The 19,067-nt window shown below is 45.6% G+C and overlaps 1 protein-coding gene across 15 annotated transcripts in view; it reads right to left on the minus strand.

The window, feature by feature from the left end:
• The window catches only part of CHD1L (chromodomain helicase DNA binding protein 1 like), a 136,224-nt gene that overhangs the window by 55,268 nt on the left and 61,889 nt on the right, over nt 1-19,067 (minus strand). For 9 of the 15 annotated variants that reach the window (XM_089300070.1, XM_089300075.1, XM_089300072.1 and 6 more), the window contains exons 2-6: nt 11,751-11,863; nt 9,326-9,432; nt 8,742-8,856; nt 8,209-8,240; nt 150-231 (exon numbers count right to left, since the gene is read on the minus strand). In XM_089300070.1, the coding sequence (XP_089156196.1) occupies nt 150-231; nt 8,209-8,240; nt 8,742-8,856; nt 9,326-9,432; nt 11,751-11,863 (449 nt within the window). Of the gene's footprint in view, nt 1-149; nt 232-8,208; nt 8,241-8,741; nt 8,857-9,325; nt 9,433-11,750; nt 11,864-11,973; nt 12,796-14,941; nt 15,081-17,275; nt 19,051-19,067 lie in introns of those variants that run through there. The other 6 variants (XM_070077786.2, XM_089300077.1, XM_089300071.1 and 3 more) reach the window with 5 other exon arrangements.

The raw sequence follows: 19,067 nt of genomic DNA on the forward strand, positions 1-19,067 counted from the left end.
ACTGAAGGCAGCACCTTTACCTGCTTTGCCACAGGGCCAGCCCTCTGCTCAACTTTGCTGTGAATCAAAAACTATTTCAAGGTAAGGTCTATTTTTTAAAAAGAGGGGAGTGGGTTATATAAAATAGTAAGACTGTCTGGTGAGTTTACCTCTGAAAGTGTCTTATGCAGCAGGGAGCTTTGGTTTTTCAACCTGTGAGCTTCATCCACAACAAGAACACTCCAAGGGAAGCTGTGAGAGAAAAATCCAAGCTTTCAGTGTCATGTAACTCAAACACATGCATAGCTCACCATCAAGAGTCTTACAGAAAAACTGTGAGTGTTGTTAGAAAGGCTAGCAGTAAGCTCATTCTATCAGAAATACACAAGTTGCCTTCCTCTTGAGATGTGGACATTTAAATAAGACAATACCTGGATAAGGCAGTAAAATTAAGCTTTTTCTCTCTCAAGTTGGAAGAGACCTAGGCAGGAGGGGACCAGAAATAGAAAAGGAAACATGACCTCCTGCTAAGCACCACTGAGCTTAGGGCTTCCTGTGTTATTCAGTCCTAAGGCACATGGCAAGTAGACCACTTGTGCTCATTTTATCAACCAGAGACTAGAGCTCAGAAAGGTTAGCTGATTTGGTCAAAGTCATAGACAGAGCTCAGATTCAAACAAGAAAAATCGAGACAAAGGTGTTACTGAAACTAAAGATGTGTGTTTTCAAACAGGGAAGTGTGGCAGGGATGTCCAGGAAGACACAGCTGTTGGATTTAACCTGCAGGTCACTGGCAGCTGCTGCCAGAGCATGTTTCACAGCATAGGTTACAATAGCAATTTCTGAATAAGTTTCAGGCATAAAGCCTATTTTTCGACAGATACTGCTAAGAAGCCATTCCAATAAAAAAATCGTAACATGAAAGATGCATGCATGAGTATCTTCCAAGGTGCATTATTTAAAACACTGAAAACAAAAAAACAAACAGGCCTTGCGATGCAGCAGGTGAAACTGCCAGCTGGGACATCCACTACCCACACGGGAGAGCCTGGCTCCACTCCCAGCAGTTCTGCTTCCCATATAGATTCCTGCTAATGCATCCCGGCAGGCAGTGGGTGATGGCCCAAGTGCTTGGTTTCTGCAACCCATATGAGAGACCCAGATGGAGTTCCTGGCTCCTGGATTTGGCTTGGCCAGATCTGGCTATTTACAGGTATTTGGGAAGTGAACCAGTGAATAGAAGATGGATCTCTCTGTCTCTTCTTCCTTCACTGTCATTCTTTCAAATAAATCAATCTTAAAAAAAAAAACTAAAACCTTTTAAAAACCTAATTGTACAACAGGTAATGAAATACTATATAGCATTTTAAATATAATGTTGCAATAAAAGGCCTACAATATAAGTGTAAGCAATATAAGTATCATAATATGTTTTTTACACATGTGAAAACCAAGCAATAGTAATAAAGCAGAAACTGTAAGATTTTAACTTTTTATTGTTTCTAAACATTATGGAATCCAATACATTATCTTTACATTTAAAAACCAAAATGTGGATGGGTATTTGGTTCATCAATTAAAACGCTACTTGGGATGCCAGCAAACTATATAGCAGATCTAGCCCCAGCTCTGCTTCCAGTTCCAGCAATCTGCTGATTGCACTCTGGGAGGCAGCAAGTGATGGTTCAAGTACTTGGGTCCCTGCCACCCCTATGGGAGACTAGACTGAGTTCCTGGCTCCCAGCTTGTCCTTGGCCCCAGCCCCAGATTTGCAGGCATTTGCAAAAATCTGGGGAGTGAACCACTGGATGGAAGATCTCTGTCTCTCTGCCTTTAAAGTAAAATGAAAATAAGATTAAAACTAAATGTATGTACAGGAAAAACTGGGTACCAGAAAGACAATGGGTTCAGAAAGGAAATTCCTCCAAGACCTTGAGCGGAGGCTGACCTTGCCGGGAGAAAGGCCTCTCTTTCTGAGGCTACCAGGGCCAAGGCACAGGAGGAAGAAGAATCTGCCAACTACCACTCACTTTCCAAGAGTGATGCAAGCAAAGGGAGAACAGGGGCCCGACAAGAGTGCAGGAGGAAGTCCAAGCAGGGCTGGACAGCAAGAGCAGGAGACGCAGTTAAGGACTGCAAGGAACAAGGTGCAGATGAAGACGGACAGTGGTCAATCAGACAAGGTGCCAAAGTATTCATAGTGCAGTACCACTCAAAACAGACTGAGTCCTACTCCTACTCCCTTGTGAAGGAGTAGACACTTAGATTTTTACCCACACAGATATCCAATAAATGCCTGTTCAATCGAACAGACTATATGGAAATGGCTTTTGGCTCAGCAAAAGGAAGTGGATCTAGTCACTCATCAAAGGACACTCAAGAATGCTCCTCAAAGAGGAAGAGGAAGAAAGAATTCCAACACTGAATGGAGAGTCTGATGAGTTAACTTTTAACCCTCTTGCCCAAATGTTTTCAAATTTTCACACTGCTAATGTGCACAGTCCTAACTTTCCATAATAGTCTAAAACAGAGATTATACAATACTTCTCCACTGATCTCAGAGTATTCAATATAGTAATATACACTATAATCTTGTCAATTATACTGGAAGAATATATCAGCTTTTTGGACTCATAACATTATAAATATCCCTCTGTTACTTAGCTTCTTGAATCCACATGGAACTGCCTTCATAACAGACTATCTGAGATGCAAAGATGGCATTTCTGCTGAATAATGTGAAATTCCAGTGTAGAAATTTGGAGAAGCTCTCTTAAAAGGCAGCTCCAGGGGCGACTGCTGTGGAGCAGCGAGCTAAGCTGCCTGTAACACCACGATCCCATATCATGGTATTTCAAGTCCCAGCTACTCTACTTTCAATCCAGCTTCCTGCTAACACACCTGGAAAAGCAAAAGAAGATGGCTCAAGAAATTGGGCAGGCCAGCGCCACGGCGCTGGCACACCGGGTTCTAGTCCCGGTCAGGGCACCAGATTCTGTCCTGGTTGCCCCTCTTCCAGGCCAGCTCTCTGCTATGGCCCAGGAGTGCAGTGGAGGACGGCCCAAGTGCTTGGGCCCTGCACCCCATAGGAGACCAGGAGAAGCACCTGGCTCCTGGCTTCAGATCAGCACGCAGCACACCGGCCGCAGCGGCCATTGGATGGTGAACTAATGGTAAAGGAAGACCTTTCTTTCTCTTTCTCTCTCTCTCTCACTGTCCACTCTGCCTGTCAAAAAAAAAAAAAAAAAGAAAAAGAAAGAAAGAAAGAAATTGGGCCCTTTCCATCCACATGGGAGACCAGGATGGAGTTACTGGCTCCTGGCTCCTAGCTTCAGACTGGCCCAGACCTGGCTATCACAGCCATTTTGGGGAATGAACCAGCAGACGTTAAGATCTCTCCATCTCTCCATCACTATGCCTTTCAAACAAATAAACAAATCTTCCAAAAAAGACAAAAAGCTCCACAGTTGTGGGGAGCAATCCGGACTAGACTAAGTTACTCGAATTAGGACTTATTCTATGCATCTGCTCTCCCACAATATGGCGCTGGGAGAGAAGTAAACAGTTTCCGCACAGCTGCCTCCAGTTCAACTGATAAACTGTAGGACTTGCTCCTGATTGGAGAGCAGCGTACTCGGCGTGTGGGCAGCCGAGTTGGGATTGGCGGAGGAGGACTATAAAGGAGGAGAGAGACGGCATGCACCAGGAACATCTATGGGGAACATCTAGCTGAAGGAACACCCGTGCAGCCCCCGAGAGAACCGGCCGGCGGTGTGCCGCTCCCCTGCGGAAGTGGGGAATGCGGCCAGGGGGAACTGCCCTTCCACGGAGGTGGAAGGGATAGTAGCCAACCCGGGAAGAACCAGCAGCAAACCCGGGGAGGGCCGAGCAGACGAAAGAACAGCGCAGGGTCCTGTGTCGTTCCTCCACGAAGAGGGGGAGCGACATAATGGTGCCGTGACTCGGATAGGAAACCTAGCTCGGATAGGAAACATAGGACGGATAGCAAACTTAGGAGGGAAGAAACGGGAAGAACTGGGAAATTACCGGAGAGAGAGACTAGCAAACAGCCTAGGGAAAAGCCGGACGAAAAGGGTGCCGGAAGAAGCTATTGAAAGCCTAGGCATAGATTCGGATACGGACTACGGGGGGAAGCTGGGAGAAATCTCTAAGGTCGAAAGCAAAAGTGAAAGCTAGAACAAACAGACTCAGACGCGGACTGTGGGGAGAGGCCAGGAGAAATGAGGGAGGAATATTGTTGGAAGAAAACTTGGGGAAACATACCGGGTAGAGAAAAATGTTAGGGAAATTGAAGCCGCGGGGGGCAGGCCGAGGCGGAGACGAAAGCCACTTTGGGGTTCTCAAGTGAGCCCGGGAATAGGGGGCGAAAAGTTGAAACCAGAAGCTGAGACGTAAGCCAGATTGGGATCCGTCTGATTAGCCCGGGGAGCAAAGGACGGGAAGCCAAATCGTGGGGCGGAGACGTACGCTGGGTTGAATTCGCCAGGCTAGCCCGGGGAACTTGGATTGAATGCTAGTGGTGGAGACGCAAGCTACGCTGTGTTACTCGCGGAAGCCGCCGCGTGCAGAGAGAGCACGGGGCGTGAATAGATAGGGAACGCTGGCGTAGGCCGTGGTTCAGACGCGAAAGGGTTAAGCGTGGAGCCCGCGGAGCGCGCGAAACCGAGCCGCGCAAAGCCGGGAAGCTGCGCAGATGAGAGAGGCGCGCGGGCTGAAGCGGCGAGGTGCCGGGAAGCTGCGGGGATAAGAGAAACAGAAGTTTGGAAGTGAAGTAAAAGAGAAATGGGAATGCTGGAAGATAGAAGTGAAATGGGAGAGGTAGGAATGCCCGGAGATAGAGAAATAGAGAAAAATAAGGCCTCCCCTCAACATGCCAATTAGAAGGCTTGGATTCGGTCTGCCCGATTAGTGAGGCGATGAGCACCTGGGCGGCTAGCCGCAGGTCACCGAAGACAGGCACGAATTAACATCAGTAAAGCTTCCCCACAATGCAACAATTAGGAGGCTTGGATTCGGTCTGCCTGATTTAAGGCGGTAAGCGCCAGCAAAGCTCGACCAGAGTATGAGCTGCAGGTCACCGAAGATAGGCACGAACCAACACTAATAAGTCTCCCCCACAATAAGGCAATGAGAAGGCTTGGATTCAGTCTCCCCCACAATAAGGCAATGAGAAGGCTTGGATTCGGTTTGCCTGATAGGTTTTGTAAGCCCCTGCAGGCAGAGCAGAGCATGCGCTGCAGGGCACCGAACACAGGCACGCATCAGCGCCTAAAAACCTCCTCACAACATGGCGAAGAGAGGACCCGGATTCGGTTTGCCTGATAGGACTTGTAAGAGCCTGTGGCAACTCTAGCAAGTAGAGCAGAGTGTGTGCCGCGGGACACCGAAGACAGGCGCGTATCAACGCTAAAAAAATAAAAAGAAAGGGGGATCTGTGGGGAGCAATCCGGACTAGACTAAGTTACTCGAATTAGGACTTATTCTATGCATCTGCTCTCCCACAATATGGCGCTGGGAGAGAAGTAAACAGTTTCCGCACAGCTGCCTCCAGTTCAACTGATAAACTGTAGGACTTGCTCCTGATTGGAGAGCAGCGTACTCGGCGTGTGGGCAGCCGAGTTGGGATTGGCGGAGGAGGACTATAAAGGAGGAGAGAGACGGCATGCACCAGGAACATCTATGGGGAACATCTAGCTGAAGGAACACCCGTGCAGCCCCCGAGAGAACCGGCCGGCGGTGTGCCGCTCCCCTGCGGAAGTGGGGAATGCGGCCAGGGGGAACTGCCCTTCCACGGAGGTGGAAGGGATAGTAGCCAACCCGGGAAGAACCAGCAGCAAACCCGGGGAGGGCCGAGCAGACGAAAGAACAGCGCAGGGTCTTGTGTTGCTCCTCCACGAAGAGGGGGAGCGACAACAGTATACAATGCTGGGTGTGTATGTCATTCTGCTATTTTGGGCCAAATGTTCAGCCTAGCAGTTAAGATAGCAGTGTCCTATTCCACATTATCTGGGTTTGATGCACAGCTTATGAGGTCAGCTGCCTACTAATGTAGACCCTGAGAGGCACTAGTGATGACTCAAGTTACTAGGTTCCTGCCACCCATGTGGGAGACCTGGATTAAGTAAGTGGCTCTTGGCTTTAGCCTGGCCCAGCCCTAGCCATTGTGGGCACTTGGGAAGTGAATTAGCAGACAGGGGCTCGCCCTCTCAGTTTTTCTCTCTCTGCCTCCAAAATAATTAAAAATAGAAAACAAACTTGCTATTTATTAGTAATGTCTCTTTGGATGGGTTGCCCAATCTCCAGTTTCCTTATCTGTAAAATGGATTAATATTTGCCTACTAGGATTTCCCTAACGAACAGAAAAATTTATGTAAGTACCCAACAACATCTATATCCCAATTTTACTATCTTTCCACATTTCCCATATCTTCCCCTGTATTAGGGACATCCGTACATTTCTTAGCCCCCTACTGGAGTTTATGTCTTCTTAGGCTAGTTCCATGTTTGACTTTCCAGGTGTTGCCAGTAACTCTTAGGATGATACCTTTCCAATGACAAACCTTCAAAAGATATTAAGCTGGATATTAATAAAAAGGAAAAGATTGACAGGCAGAGTGGACAGTGAGAGAGAGACAGAGAGAAAGGTCTTCCTTTTGCCGTTGGTTCACCCTCCAATGGCTGCCGCGGCAAGTGCGCTGCGGCCGGCGCACTGCGCTGATCCGATGGCAGGAGCCAGGTACTTATCCTGGTCTCCCATGGGGTGCAGGGCCCAAGCACTTGGGCCACGCTCCACTGCACTCCCTGGCCACAGCAGAGGGCTGGCCTGGAAGAGGGGCAACCGGGACAGAATCCGGCGCCCCGACCGGGACTAGAACCCTGTGTGCCGGCGCCGCAAGGCGGAGGATTAGCCTAGTGAGCTGCAGCGCTGGCCTGGAAAACATATTTTCTTAAGAAAAGATGATACGGGGCCGGTGCTGTGGTGTAGTGGGTAAAGCCGCCTGCAATGCCGGCATCCCAAATGGACACCTGTTCGAGTCCCAGCTGCTCTACTTCCAATCCAGTTCTCTGCTACGGCCTGGGAAAGCGGTAGAAGATGGACCAAGTCTTTGGGCCCTTGCACTCTCATGGGAGACCTGGAGGAAGCTCCTGGCTCCTGGCTTCAGATTGCTGCAGCTCCGGCCGCTGCAGCCAATTAGGGAGTGAACCAGCAGGTGGAAGACCTCTCTCTGTCTCTCTCTCTCTCTCTCTCTCTCTCTCTGCCTCTCCTTCTCTCTGTATAATTCTGACGTTCAAATACATAAATAAATCTTAAAAAGATTATATGATCACTGAAATGAAATGTAAAAAAAATTACTGGATGGAACTCATGGAATCTTATGATCTAGAGTTTAGTACTTCAAAATAAGATCTAAATAGAAACTCAATTCACAAGAACCTGGATGAGAAATAACACTTAAAATACTTATAAAGCACTGTGAAAACAAAAATTTCTGAATGTTAAAGAAAGAATCTCTACCTAACCATGGCACAGCTCATAGGTTATGGAGAATGAAACCCTGTCACTGTGTCTTCATTATTTTACCTAAAATCCACTCATTGTTCAATTTACTTTGTATGTGTTATCTTGACTTGACTACAGACTGCAGCATGCCATTCCTACTGTCAGGGGGTTACTAAGCATCTAATTTAAGTTTCCTGCACTTCATGAGCCAATGTGAGTATGAGGCCTAAAAGCTAACTAATTAGAAGTATACTCGCAAGTCTCTTTCTAAAAAGTTAATTCTATAGCACTGATTGCTACTTTAGGTTATTCCCAGGAAAAGGCTCAACTGATTCATCTTGTATATTATAGGACAATCTCCAAACAGCAGTCCTGAATGGTATCTATGCAAGTTACCATGTACAGAATCTGTTAGCTATTAACTTCCTGCATGTATATTCAATCTCATTTAATTCTAACAACAACTGTCCAATGTAAGAAACTTAATTATCCTCATTTTACATATGAAGATGAAGTTCATGAAGATTAAACTAACTCAAGGACACACAGTTAGAGGGCTAGAGGGTAAGACTTCTACCACACTGCCTATCCACAAACAGGACTCATGGAAGATATACCAGGAAAGAGGCAAAGCATAAAACATAAAGGAAAGGCATGACTCTTGTGACCTATTAAACACAATTTCTGAAGTAATACAACCTACTCACGATTTTAGAAATGAAGCATCTTTCAAGCAAATCTGAAAAATTAAAAAAGACACGTTATAAAGTCTGGTATTGGTAGACTGATATTAATAAGCTAGTTTCTTGTTAATTCTTTAAGCTACAGAATGTATCTAAGTCCTGAGCCAATTTCTATAGAGCACTATCTTAGAAACAAAAAGAAAGGAGGCACAGTTAAGTGGGAGGTCTTGCTTATAGTGCCCAGACAGTCTTAGCTTGAAGAAAAAGGAGTTAAAATGAGACTAGAATTAAGTGTGCTTCATTCCTACCCTCCAGTAGCAGACAGGCCCACAATACTTGCCTGAGTGCCCTTCATCAACCAACAGGCAACTCAAGTTCTTTCCTTAGACCCACCAGGAAAGAAGAGGGTGGCATCTGCCTAATCTGAAGCACAATGATCCTTCACTTCTTTGGATCACAATCCTTCTTTAGGAATCTAAAGAAAGTGGACTTCCCAGATTCTATAATTTCTGAAGTCCCTGGTTAGGGTTCTGTGCTACAGAGAATCTAATGTATACCTCATAGGTGGTCAGCAGCACATGAAACTGTAACTCCTGTTTTAGGTCTTGCTGAAGGCGGGCTCTGTCCTCCTTGTCTCCTGCATATGTGACACATGAAAGACCTGGAGCAAATCTGAATCCAAAAAAAGAAGATTGATGAATACAAATGCTAGTGCCAGGGGATGGGATGTGCATATCTGGAAAATCACATTTCATGGCAGGATTCCAACACGAAAATCCCACGTGGTCCTGCACCCATCAAGAATCCTGGGGCTCTAAGTCTAGTTAAGGGTTAAGTTAAGGGCAAGTTCCCATATGAACAGATAGAAGGGTCAGATCTAATAGGATCTCATGCTGACTACATGTCACTATGAAAAAGACAGTTTCTCCTTTTGTTTAGTAAAATTTCCTAAAAATGAGTATTGACTTTTAAATTGCCACGTAGTTAACAATAATATCACTAGATTCTCCCCCATTAGATCCCACATTACTTTAGTTGGGAGTTTTTTGGAATAAATAAACTCACTGGTCTCAATATGTTGCTTTGCCATATTTTACACATCAACATAGACAGTAAGACTTCAGCCACATCTACTCTGTACCTCTTCAGCTCTTCTTTCCAGTTGCTCAAAACAGACAAGGGAGAAAGAATCAGAAACGGTCCTTCATCATTTAACCGTCCCGCCAAGTAAATGAAGAGGGCAATAGTCTGGAAAACAGAAAAAGAAGGCAGTTTTGACCACACTCCCCCAGGAGAACCAACCACAAAGTTCCCACAACCCTCTAGAGAACACAGGCCTTAAACAAGATTTGCATTACAAAGAAATAATTCTTCCACACATTAGGAGAGTAATCCATTTCTAAAGTGAGCTTATGTAAGCCTCAATATACTTGCCAAAGAAATTGATGGTGTTTAATAATGTGAAGTTAACATGCAGTGAGGCCCAATACTTATGCAAGTGAATAAAAGTCAGGAAAGACAGAGATGAATAAAAACAATGTGCCTGATGGCAAGACGTGGAAAACTACAGAAACACAGGAAGTGAGAAGAGTGGTCAGTGGTCTCCTCCACAAGAAGAGACATAGCTGAGAGAGTTATAACAGAGAGAGGATCAGTGCACGGGGTGGGGGGCCTCCACTGCCTGCCAGCCTCTCACCCCCCTTCCTTCAAACTTCCTCCTCTCCCTGCTCTTCTCCTTCTCCCACACGTATTTACAGGGAGGCTTCTCTTGGCCAAGCAAACACTGAGGGAAGGAATGACACGAATTTTACATAAACCCTCCCAGAAAACTGACAAGGAAGGAATACTCCACAATTCATTCTGTGAGGCCAGGTTTGCCCCAATACTAAAATCAGACAAAAATACTGCAAGAAATTACAGAACAATAATAGCATTCATGTACATAGATGTACAAATTCTAAATAAGATTTCAGTGTAGCAAAACAAGCTCAGAGGTGATACATTTTTCAGGGAGCTTAAAGCAGAGCTGAACAAAAACCCTGGGGAAAGGCAAGCACAAGGGGAGGCCCTGAAGGAAGTCAGGAGGGAGATTCCGATGACCCTGGCAGGACACTGCAGAGGGCGCTTCCCTGAAACAAGAGTTTGTTGTGCAGCTCTGAGACCTCTGGGAAACTGATTTTGTTCTCACTTCTTAGCTTTCAGTTCAGGAATGTACCAGGAACAGGTTTGCCTGAGAAAGCTGTGGAGGGGACACATGAGGTACCTCTAAGATTAATGAAATGTACCTGGCTTGAACACCTACACATACACACATGTGCAAAACTGATCTAGCTTGATGTATATGGATATAAGGTTACTGGAGGGAAAAGCTGACCTTCTAAGAGGGCAGCTGAGGGACCAGCGTTGTGGTGCAGTGACTTAAGCTGCTGCCTGCAGCAACACCAACATACCACATGAGCACAGGTTAGAGTCCTGGCTGCTCCACTGCCCACCCAGCTCCTGCTAATGTGCCTAGGAAAGCAGCAGAAGATGGCCTGAGTGGCTGGGCCCCTGCCACCCACATGGGAGACCAGAATAGAGATCCTGGCTCCTGGCTTCAGCCTGGTACAGACCTGGCTGTTGGGGCCATTTGGGAAGTATTCCAGCAGATGGAAGATCTTGATCTCTCTATCTCCCGTTCCCTCCCTCCTTCCTTCTAACTCTGACACTCAAATAAATAAATTAATTAAGAAAAATATATATACAGCAGTTGAGCCCCTTGCTTACTCTGTGTGTTCACTGTGAAGCCTGCTTAGGATCAGGAATCTCACATCACCATTGTTTCCAGTCAAGTTTTCTCTGCTGTGCATCCTGAGTCACTGGCTTTCTTTGGTCTTCCATGGATAAGTAAACCTTGAGTGATTAACCCAAGAGGTGGCTGTGCCAGGACTTGCCATCAATCCAAACCCACCAGTGACACCTGACAATTCAGGGCAATACCTATGATCATCCTGCCAGAAGCATCATTCTCAAAACAGCACCTGCTAATCAATATCCAAGGAGGCCACATCTGATTCTGCAGGTTTCTAGGTTCTATCTCACCTTCTTTTAAGGCATTCAACGCCCAAGTCATTTTGGAAAACACAGGGCACTTCCTCTGCACTTTTCCAACACGACAGAGAAATGGAAGTAGCCCCAACCCCTCACTGAGGAAAGGACACTAATAGTAAAAGTGATCAGGTTAACTTCACAAAGCATTGCTTAGGAAGTCAGAGTCAAGCTGATCCCCAGGCAGGTGTATTTGCTTTACACAGAGAAAAATCCTACGTCCAGGCCCAGTAACTGCAATCCTAACTCAAACACATCTTCTCAGATACAAGTCAAAGGCAACAAACACAAGATAAGCATAGTGACACAATTTAAAACCACCCTCAAAACTAGAAAAATCAAGTCCCAGCTTACAACCTCTTCATAAAGGTCCAGGCATTTCACATCATCGTATAAAAATACGTATCACAGCTGATGGCAATCAGTTGTGAGGAGGTACTTCAGTGGAGGCACACAGCGGTCACCCCTCAGTAACATACCTGGCAGGTCTTACCCAGCCCCATCTCGTCTCCCAGGATGCAGCCATTCTGACAATGGAATCGCTGGGCCAACCAGTTGACTCCCTCCAGTTGATAAGAGCGTAGACGAATCCCTGGAAATAAAAATACAGCAAATCCAATGAGCAGACATTTTAGCACATGCAAAGGTGTGCTCTAAGGCTTCCAATGAAAAACATGGCCTAAATTCTCATTGACACCAAACCTTATTGGCCATATCCTTCGCTGGGACCTATGGACATGCAGATCCTTGATGAGTTTCGAACTATTTCAGACCTAGTCACCATTATACTCAAAGCCCTAACACAGCTTGTCATTATTGCCTGACCCACTTAACAGATGAGGATTTGGTCTATGTACTGCCTGTGTCTCAGGTCAGTGTCCATTCTTGGAAATGCAACAGTGCTGATGCAACTTAACAATAAACAACACATGCTTTGCACATTTCTGCTTGCTTAATCACACCAGTCTAAATCTGCCATCAGTGCTAAAGGAAAAAACTTTTATTTATTTTTTTATATTTTATTTATTTATCTTTTATTTTAACATTTATCTATCTGTGTCTATGAGGCAGATGGAGAGCTCCCATATGCTGGCTCACTCCCCCAAACACCCACAACAGCTGGAGCTGGTGACTTGATCCGGGCCTCCCCACTGAGTGGCAGCAGGGACCCAACTGCTAAAGCCATCACCTGCTGTGAAGGAGCAGGGCCAGCACCCAAACTCAGCCACTACGTTATGGATCTGGACACCTTAACCACTAAACCAACACCCACCCCCTAAGCATACTTTTTATATAGAAACTATTAGTAAAATAAACTCTCTGTTAAACTCCAAACTTTTAGAAATTATACTATAATAGGACATTAAAACATTAATAATAATAGTTACTTTTTACAAATCATTTACTAAACTCCAGGGAGAGTAATAAGCAACATGATGTATTTATCTCATTCTTATAACAACATATACAGAACAAAAATAAGACGACTCCAGAAAGTGAAGAAGGAAACCGGGGGGCCAGCATTGTGGCACAGAAGGTAAAGCTGCCGCCTGCAACAACAGCATCCCACATGGTCACTGGTTCGTGTCCCAGCTGCTCCACTTCCAAACCAGTTCCCTGGTAATGGCCTGGGAAGAGCAGTAGAAGATGTCCCAAGTGCTTGGGCCCCTGCTACCCATGTGGGAGACCCAGATGAAGCTTCTGGCTTCTTGGGGAGTGAACCAGTAGATAAAGATCTCTGTGTGAGTGTGTGTGTGTGTCCCTCCCTCTCTTTCAAATAAATAAAATGAGGAAGAGGTGGAGAAGAAATCAGCAAGCTGAAAACACCAATTGGTGTAGACTAGAAACCTAAATAAAACACGACCACCAACTAAGAACAAAAGCCTGTTCCTGCTAGAAAGCAGTGGCCTAGTAAAATAGAAGACGTTCAGACAACAGCTCTGTTCTAGCTAAACATCACAAGAAAACGCCTGCAGCCCCACCCACACCGACAACAGTGAAAGCCAAGTGAGGCAACAGTGAAAGCCAAGTGGATTTTTTCACTCATGGCTGTAAAGAGGTGCCGGATGCCCCTGCCAGGACAGTGTCAGGAAAGGTCAAACAGGGAGCAGGATTTTTATTCCCACCACCCGTAACCATCCCCTACCCTCAGTGTCTGCCTTCACCTGCAGTACCGGTGGAGGCCACACAGGGAGCCGGAACTCCCCTCCCCCAGCAGAAAGAAGCAGCCCATTCCACTTCCCCAGCTGTCAGCGAGGGGGGGCCTGAACTTCTGTCTTCCCCCAGCAACAACCTCCTCCTCCTCTAAGCAGTGCCAGATGAAGACAAACTGGAGATGTAAAATACTCGCAACAACACAAAAATGCCCAGGTTCTAACTGCACATCATTCATCACACCAGAACTGGAAGATTTCAAATTGAACAAAAAAAAAAGATAATGGGTACCAACACCCGGACAACACAGATGTTAGAATACCTGACAAAGATTTTAAAGCAGTAATGATAAAAATGTTTCAATAGCAACAGCAAACACACTTGAAGAACTGAAGAAATAGAAAACCAAAATCTCAGCAAATAAAAGATCTAAAGAAGAACCAAATGGAAATTTCAAAACTAAAAAATACAATAACCAAGGTAAAAAGCAAGCTTGATGAATAGATGACTAGCAGGGAGGGAAGAATCGGTGACCTAGAAGACTGAACAAAAGAAATTACAGGATCAGAACTGAGAGAAAATACACTGAAATACAAACGAACCTCAGAGAACTGCATGACTAAACAAAAGATCTAACTTTGTTCAGTGGTGTCCCATAAAGAAAGGAGAGAGAGGCCGGCGCCCTGGCTCAATAGGCTAATCCTCCGCCTTGCAGCGCCGGCACACCGGGTTCTAGTCCCGGTCGGGGCGCCGGATTCTGTCCCGGTTGCCCCTCTTCCAGGCCAGCTCTCTGCTGTGGCCCAGGAGTGCAGTGGAGGACGGCCCAGGTGCTTGGGCCCTGCACCCCATGGGAGACCAGGAGAAGTACCTGGCTCCTGCCATCGGATCAGCGTGGTGCGCTGGCCGCAGCGGCCATTGGAGGGTGAACCAACAGCAAAGGAAGACCTTTCTCTCTGTCTCTCTCTCTCACTGTCCACTCTGCCTGTCAAAAAAAAATAATAATAATAAAGAAAAAGAAAAAATAAAGAAAGGAGAGAGAGAGAGAGAGAACAGAGCTGGAAAAAATACTCAAAGAAATAATGCTGAAAACTTTCCAAATTTGGCGATAGGCCTGTAGATTCAAGAAGCCGAGTGAAACTAAAACAGGAAAAGCCCAAAGAAACACACACCAAGGCACCTAATTATTAAACCACTAAAGACAAAGGAAATATCCTGAAATCGGCCAGGGAAAAAATGCTACTTACAGGAGAAAAACTATCTGAGTTACAGCAGATTTCTCACCAGAAACCATGGAGGCCAGAAGGAAGTGTCAGTGTCACATTTTTCTGTATGACGAGAAAAGAACTGTCACCCAGACTCCTATAACTAATACAAATATTCTTCAGGAATGAGTGGAAAACCAAAACAATCTCAGATAAAGGAAAACTAGGATAATTTGCCACCCACAAATCTACCCTCATAGAAAGGCTAATGAAAGTTCCTGGAAGAAAAAAAAGAAAATGATAAAAAATGGAACCTTGGAACATGAAGGAGTGAGAACACAGCAAGCAAAGCGATGCACTAACAGACCAGGCTTCCTTCTCGAGTTTTCTAAATGGTGCTCAACAGCTGAAGCACAAGTGACGACACTGTCTTCTGTGGTTCTAAAGGCACGCTGAGGAAACAGTTAGGACAAGTGTGTTACAAACAGGGGGAGGTGAGGTTTCTATACTTAGGTAAAAACCACAACATCAGTAGTTTGTGAGTATGAGAGTACTTTTGGATAGTCCGTGGAAAATGCTATCTTTAAATTCCATTTGTCCACAAACCTTTTGAGGCACATATGTATGACAACCATATACAAAGATAAACTCAATAACATCACAGGTAAATCATAATGAAATTCTAAAATAATATTCAAGCAATGCACAGGAAGCCAAGAAAGAGAAACAAAAAAAGAGAGAAAAAGAGAAAGAGAAAAACAGTAAGATAAATAAAAAATATTAAAAATAGGGAGCAGAGGGGCCGGTGCCGTGGCATGGCTTGTAAAGCCACTGCCTGCAGTGTCAGCATCCCATATGGGCACCAGTTCGGATCCCAGCTGCTATACTTCCGATCCAGCTCTCTGCTGTGGCCTGGGAAAGCAGTGGAAGACAACCCAAGTCCTTGGGGCCCTGCACCTGTGTGGGAGACCCGGAAGAAGCTCCTGGCTCCGAAGATTGGCACAGCTCTGTTTCGGCCAATTAGGGAGTGAATCAGTGGATGGAAGACCTCTCTCTCTCTTTGCCTCTGCCTCTCAAGTAAATAAATCTTAAAAAAATAAATAAATAAATAGGGAACAGGTATTCAGCCTAGTGGGTAAGATGCCCATATCCCATGTCAGAGTTCCTCATTTTGATTCCTGGCTCTGGCTCCTAACTCCAGCTGCCTGCCAGTATAGACCCTGGGAGAAAGCAGGTGCTGGCTCAAGCAATTGGGTTTAGCCACAGCCCATCCCCAACCTTGCAGGCATTTGGAGAGTAATAGATGGGAATGCTCACACACTCTCACTCTTTCTCTCTGCCTCTCAAACACATAAATAATTTTTAATTGCAAATAAAATGACAGACTTAAGAACCTATATATATTAATAATTACATGAAATAAGTGGTTTGGCAATTAAAAGACATGGATTGTCAAAGTGGATTTAAATACATAACCCAATTAATATAGTTTCCAAGAAACTCATCTTAATTATATAGATAGGACAAAACTAAAAGGATGAAGTGGTAGGCACAACAGTAGCCCTCACAAAGATGTCCCAACTGGGAATGGGAGAGGGAAGAGGAGGAGGGGTGGGAGTATGGGTGGGAGGGTGGATATGGTGGGAAGATTCACTATATTACTAAAGTTGTACTTATGAATTTGTATTCTTTAAATAAAAGGTTTCTTTGGGGAAAAAATTAAATTAAAATAAATCTTAAAAAAAAAGTCTCAAGTCCTAATTGCAGAATCAGCAAGTATGTCACCTTCCATGGCAAAAGAGACTCTGCTAAGGGTGAGGGTCCCGCGATGCAGCCATCACCTGAAGCAGCCTGGAAGACCCAGGTGGGCCCAATCTAATCACATGTGTCTAGAAAAGGAGAACCTTGACCAGAAGGATCTAAGAGACGCACTATTGCTGGCTTTGAGGATGGGGGAAAGGAAACACGTTCTCCCCCCCGAGCCCCAACGCCCAACAACCGTAGCATATACACCTTCTGAAGTGCCATGGGACGTAAAATACATTTAGGGCTGTGTTAGTCAGCTTTTCATTGTAAGACTCCTGAGAGGAGCTACTGCAGAAGGAAGGTTTATTTGAGGGTCCCAGCCGAGGAGCCAGCGGCCCCATTACTCTGGCATCTGATGCTATGTGGAAGATCATATGGTGAGCCAGGAGGCAGAGGACACAGGGAGTCTGCTCTTCCTCCAGCTTCTATGTGGTCCTTTGTTAAGAAGTCATGATTCAGGGGCCAGCGCTGTGGCACAGTGGGTTAAAGCCCTGGCCTGAAGCGCTGCCATCCCACATGGGTGCCGGTTTGAGACCCGGCTGCTCCACTTCCAATCCGGCTCTCTGCTATGGCCTGGGAAAGCAGTGGAGGATGGCCCAAGTCCTTGGGCTCCTGCACCCACGGAGGTAGCTCCTGGCTCTAGATCAGCACAGCTCCAGCCGTTGTGGCCAACTGGGGAGTGAACAGTGGATGGAAGACCTCTCTCTCTACCTCTCCTTCTTTCTTTGTGTAACTCTGACTTTCAAATAAATAAATAAATAATTTTTTTTTAAAAAAAGTCATGATTCAAACACTTGGCTCTACCCTAGCAACCCAACCCAATCACTTCCCAAAGGCCTCACCTTCAGATACCACACTGAATCAAGCCTCCACAGTGAATCCATCAACCGTGAATCCATGAATCATGAACATCAGATTTGGGGGCTTAAAAGTCTACAAGAGTCTGGGGTTCCAAGTACTGTTCGAGCCATAACAAAGGCTACAAACTTAAAAGAAATATATAGTATGTGCTCTCTGACCCACGTAAGAATCAATTTGGCAAGCACCTACAGAAATTTAAGTAAAAAATCTCCAACCTCTTAGAAACTAAAGAACACACTTCTAAACAGCCTGTCAAAGAGGAAGCCTTGAGGGAAATGAACACACTGAGCTAAATGAAAATACAACACATCGAAGTCTGTAGGGCGGGGCTGGTGTTGTGGTGCAGTGGGTTGACACCAGCATACCATATGGGTGCTGGATCATGTCCTGACTGCTCCACTTCTGATCCAGCTCCCTGCTAATGCACCTGCAAAGGCAGTGGGAGGGCCAGCACCACGGCTCACTAGGCTAATCCTCCGCCTGCAGTGCCAGTACCCCGGGTTCTAGTCCCGGTTGGGGCGCCGGATTCTGTTCTGGTTGCTCCTCTTCCAGTCCAGCTCTCTGCTGTGGCCCAGGAAGGCAGTGGAGGATGGCCCAAGTGCCTGGGCCCTGCACCGGCATGGGAGACCAGGAGGAAGCACCTGGCTCCTGGCACCGGATTGGCACAGCATGCCAGCTACAACGTGCGGCCATAGCGGCCACTTGGGGGTGAACCAACGGAAGGATAGACCTTTCTCTCTGTCTCTCTCTCACTAACTCTGCCTGTCAAAAACAAACACAAAAAAAGCAGCGGGACAAGACCCAAGTACTTTGGTCCCTTAGCAATACAGGAGACCGGAATGAAGTTCCAGGTTCCTGACTTTGGCCTCGCCCAGTCCCAGCCATTTGGGGAGGTGAACCAGCAGATGGAAGATACACCTCTCCCTCTCCTCTCCCTGTAACTGTCACTCAAATAATTAAAAATAAATCTTTAAAAGAAATCATAGGGTTAAAAACTAAATTAAAATAGATCATGGGCATAGACATAAAACTACATTAGGAAAATAAAGTAACTTCAGGATCTGCAACCAGGCTATGAGTTCTTAACAGCTGACACCAATAACAATTAGGAAAACTGAAAAAGTTTAGCTAAAATTTCTGCAAACCACATATCCAAGAAAATACTAGTATCCAAATTATATAAAGAACTCTCAAAACTAAAGAGAAGAAAAATCCAATTAAAAATGGGATATGTGTATCGTTAGCCAAAAGGAAAATCATATTAAAGCCACAATAAGATGTCACTCCACACGTAAAATAGTCAATTTTAAAATCACAATATCAAACACTGGCAAGGATGTAGAAAAAGTGGATCTACCCGACCACACTTGTGCGCCCAGCTGCCAATCAGACTAACCACTCCCTTATGAAAGTAGATTAAAGACCTGGAGCAGGTGGGCCCTTCTTTTTCCTTCCTGCCCTTGATCCCCTTGCTGCCCGCGCCGTCGGCCATCCGCTCCGTGCTTTCGGGCCTGCATGCTCCTCTGTGGCTGGCTTTTGGCCTGCTCTCAACTCTGGATGAATCCAGATTTCCCTTTCTCTTTTAGAGAGCGCCCGCACTCTCCTACGCATTTCTCTCGCTCAATAAAAAGCTTAAAAACTTATCAGGCTGCCTGGTTTATTTTACCAGTATTCGGAATTCTCTGAATTCACAGCAAGAGCCCACAAGGCTTATTAATACGGAAATATTAATAAGCAAATCGGTATCAGTACTGCCACTCTAGAAACAGTTTA

Source organism: Oryctolagus cuniculus, chromosome 7, assembly GCF_051225735.1.
Source record: "Oryctolagus cuniculus isolate XC-2025 breed Fujian yellow rabbit chromosome 7, ASM5122573v1, whole genome shotgun sequence".
NCBI classification, from domain to species: Eukaryota; Metazoa; Chordata; class Mammalia; order Lagomorpha; family Leporidae; genus Oryctolagus; species Oryctolagus cuniculus.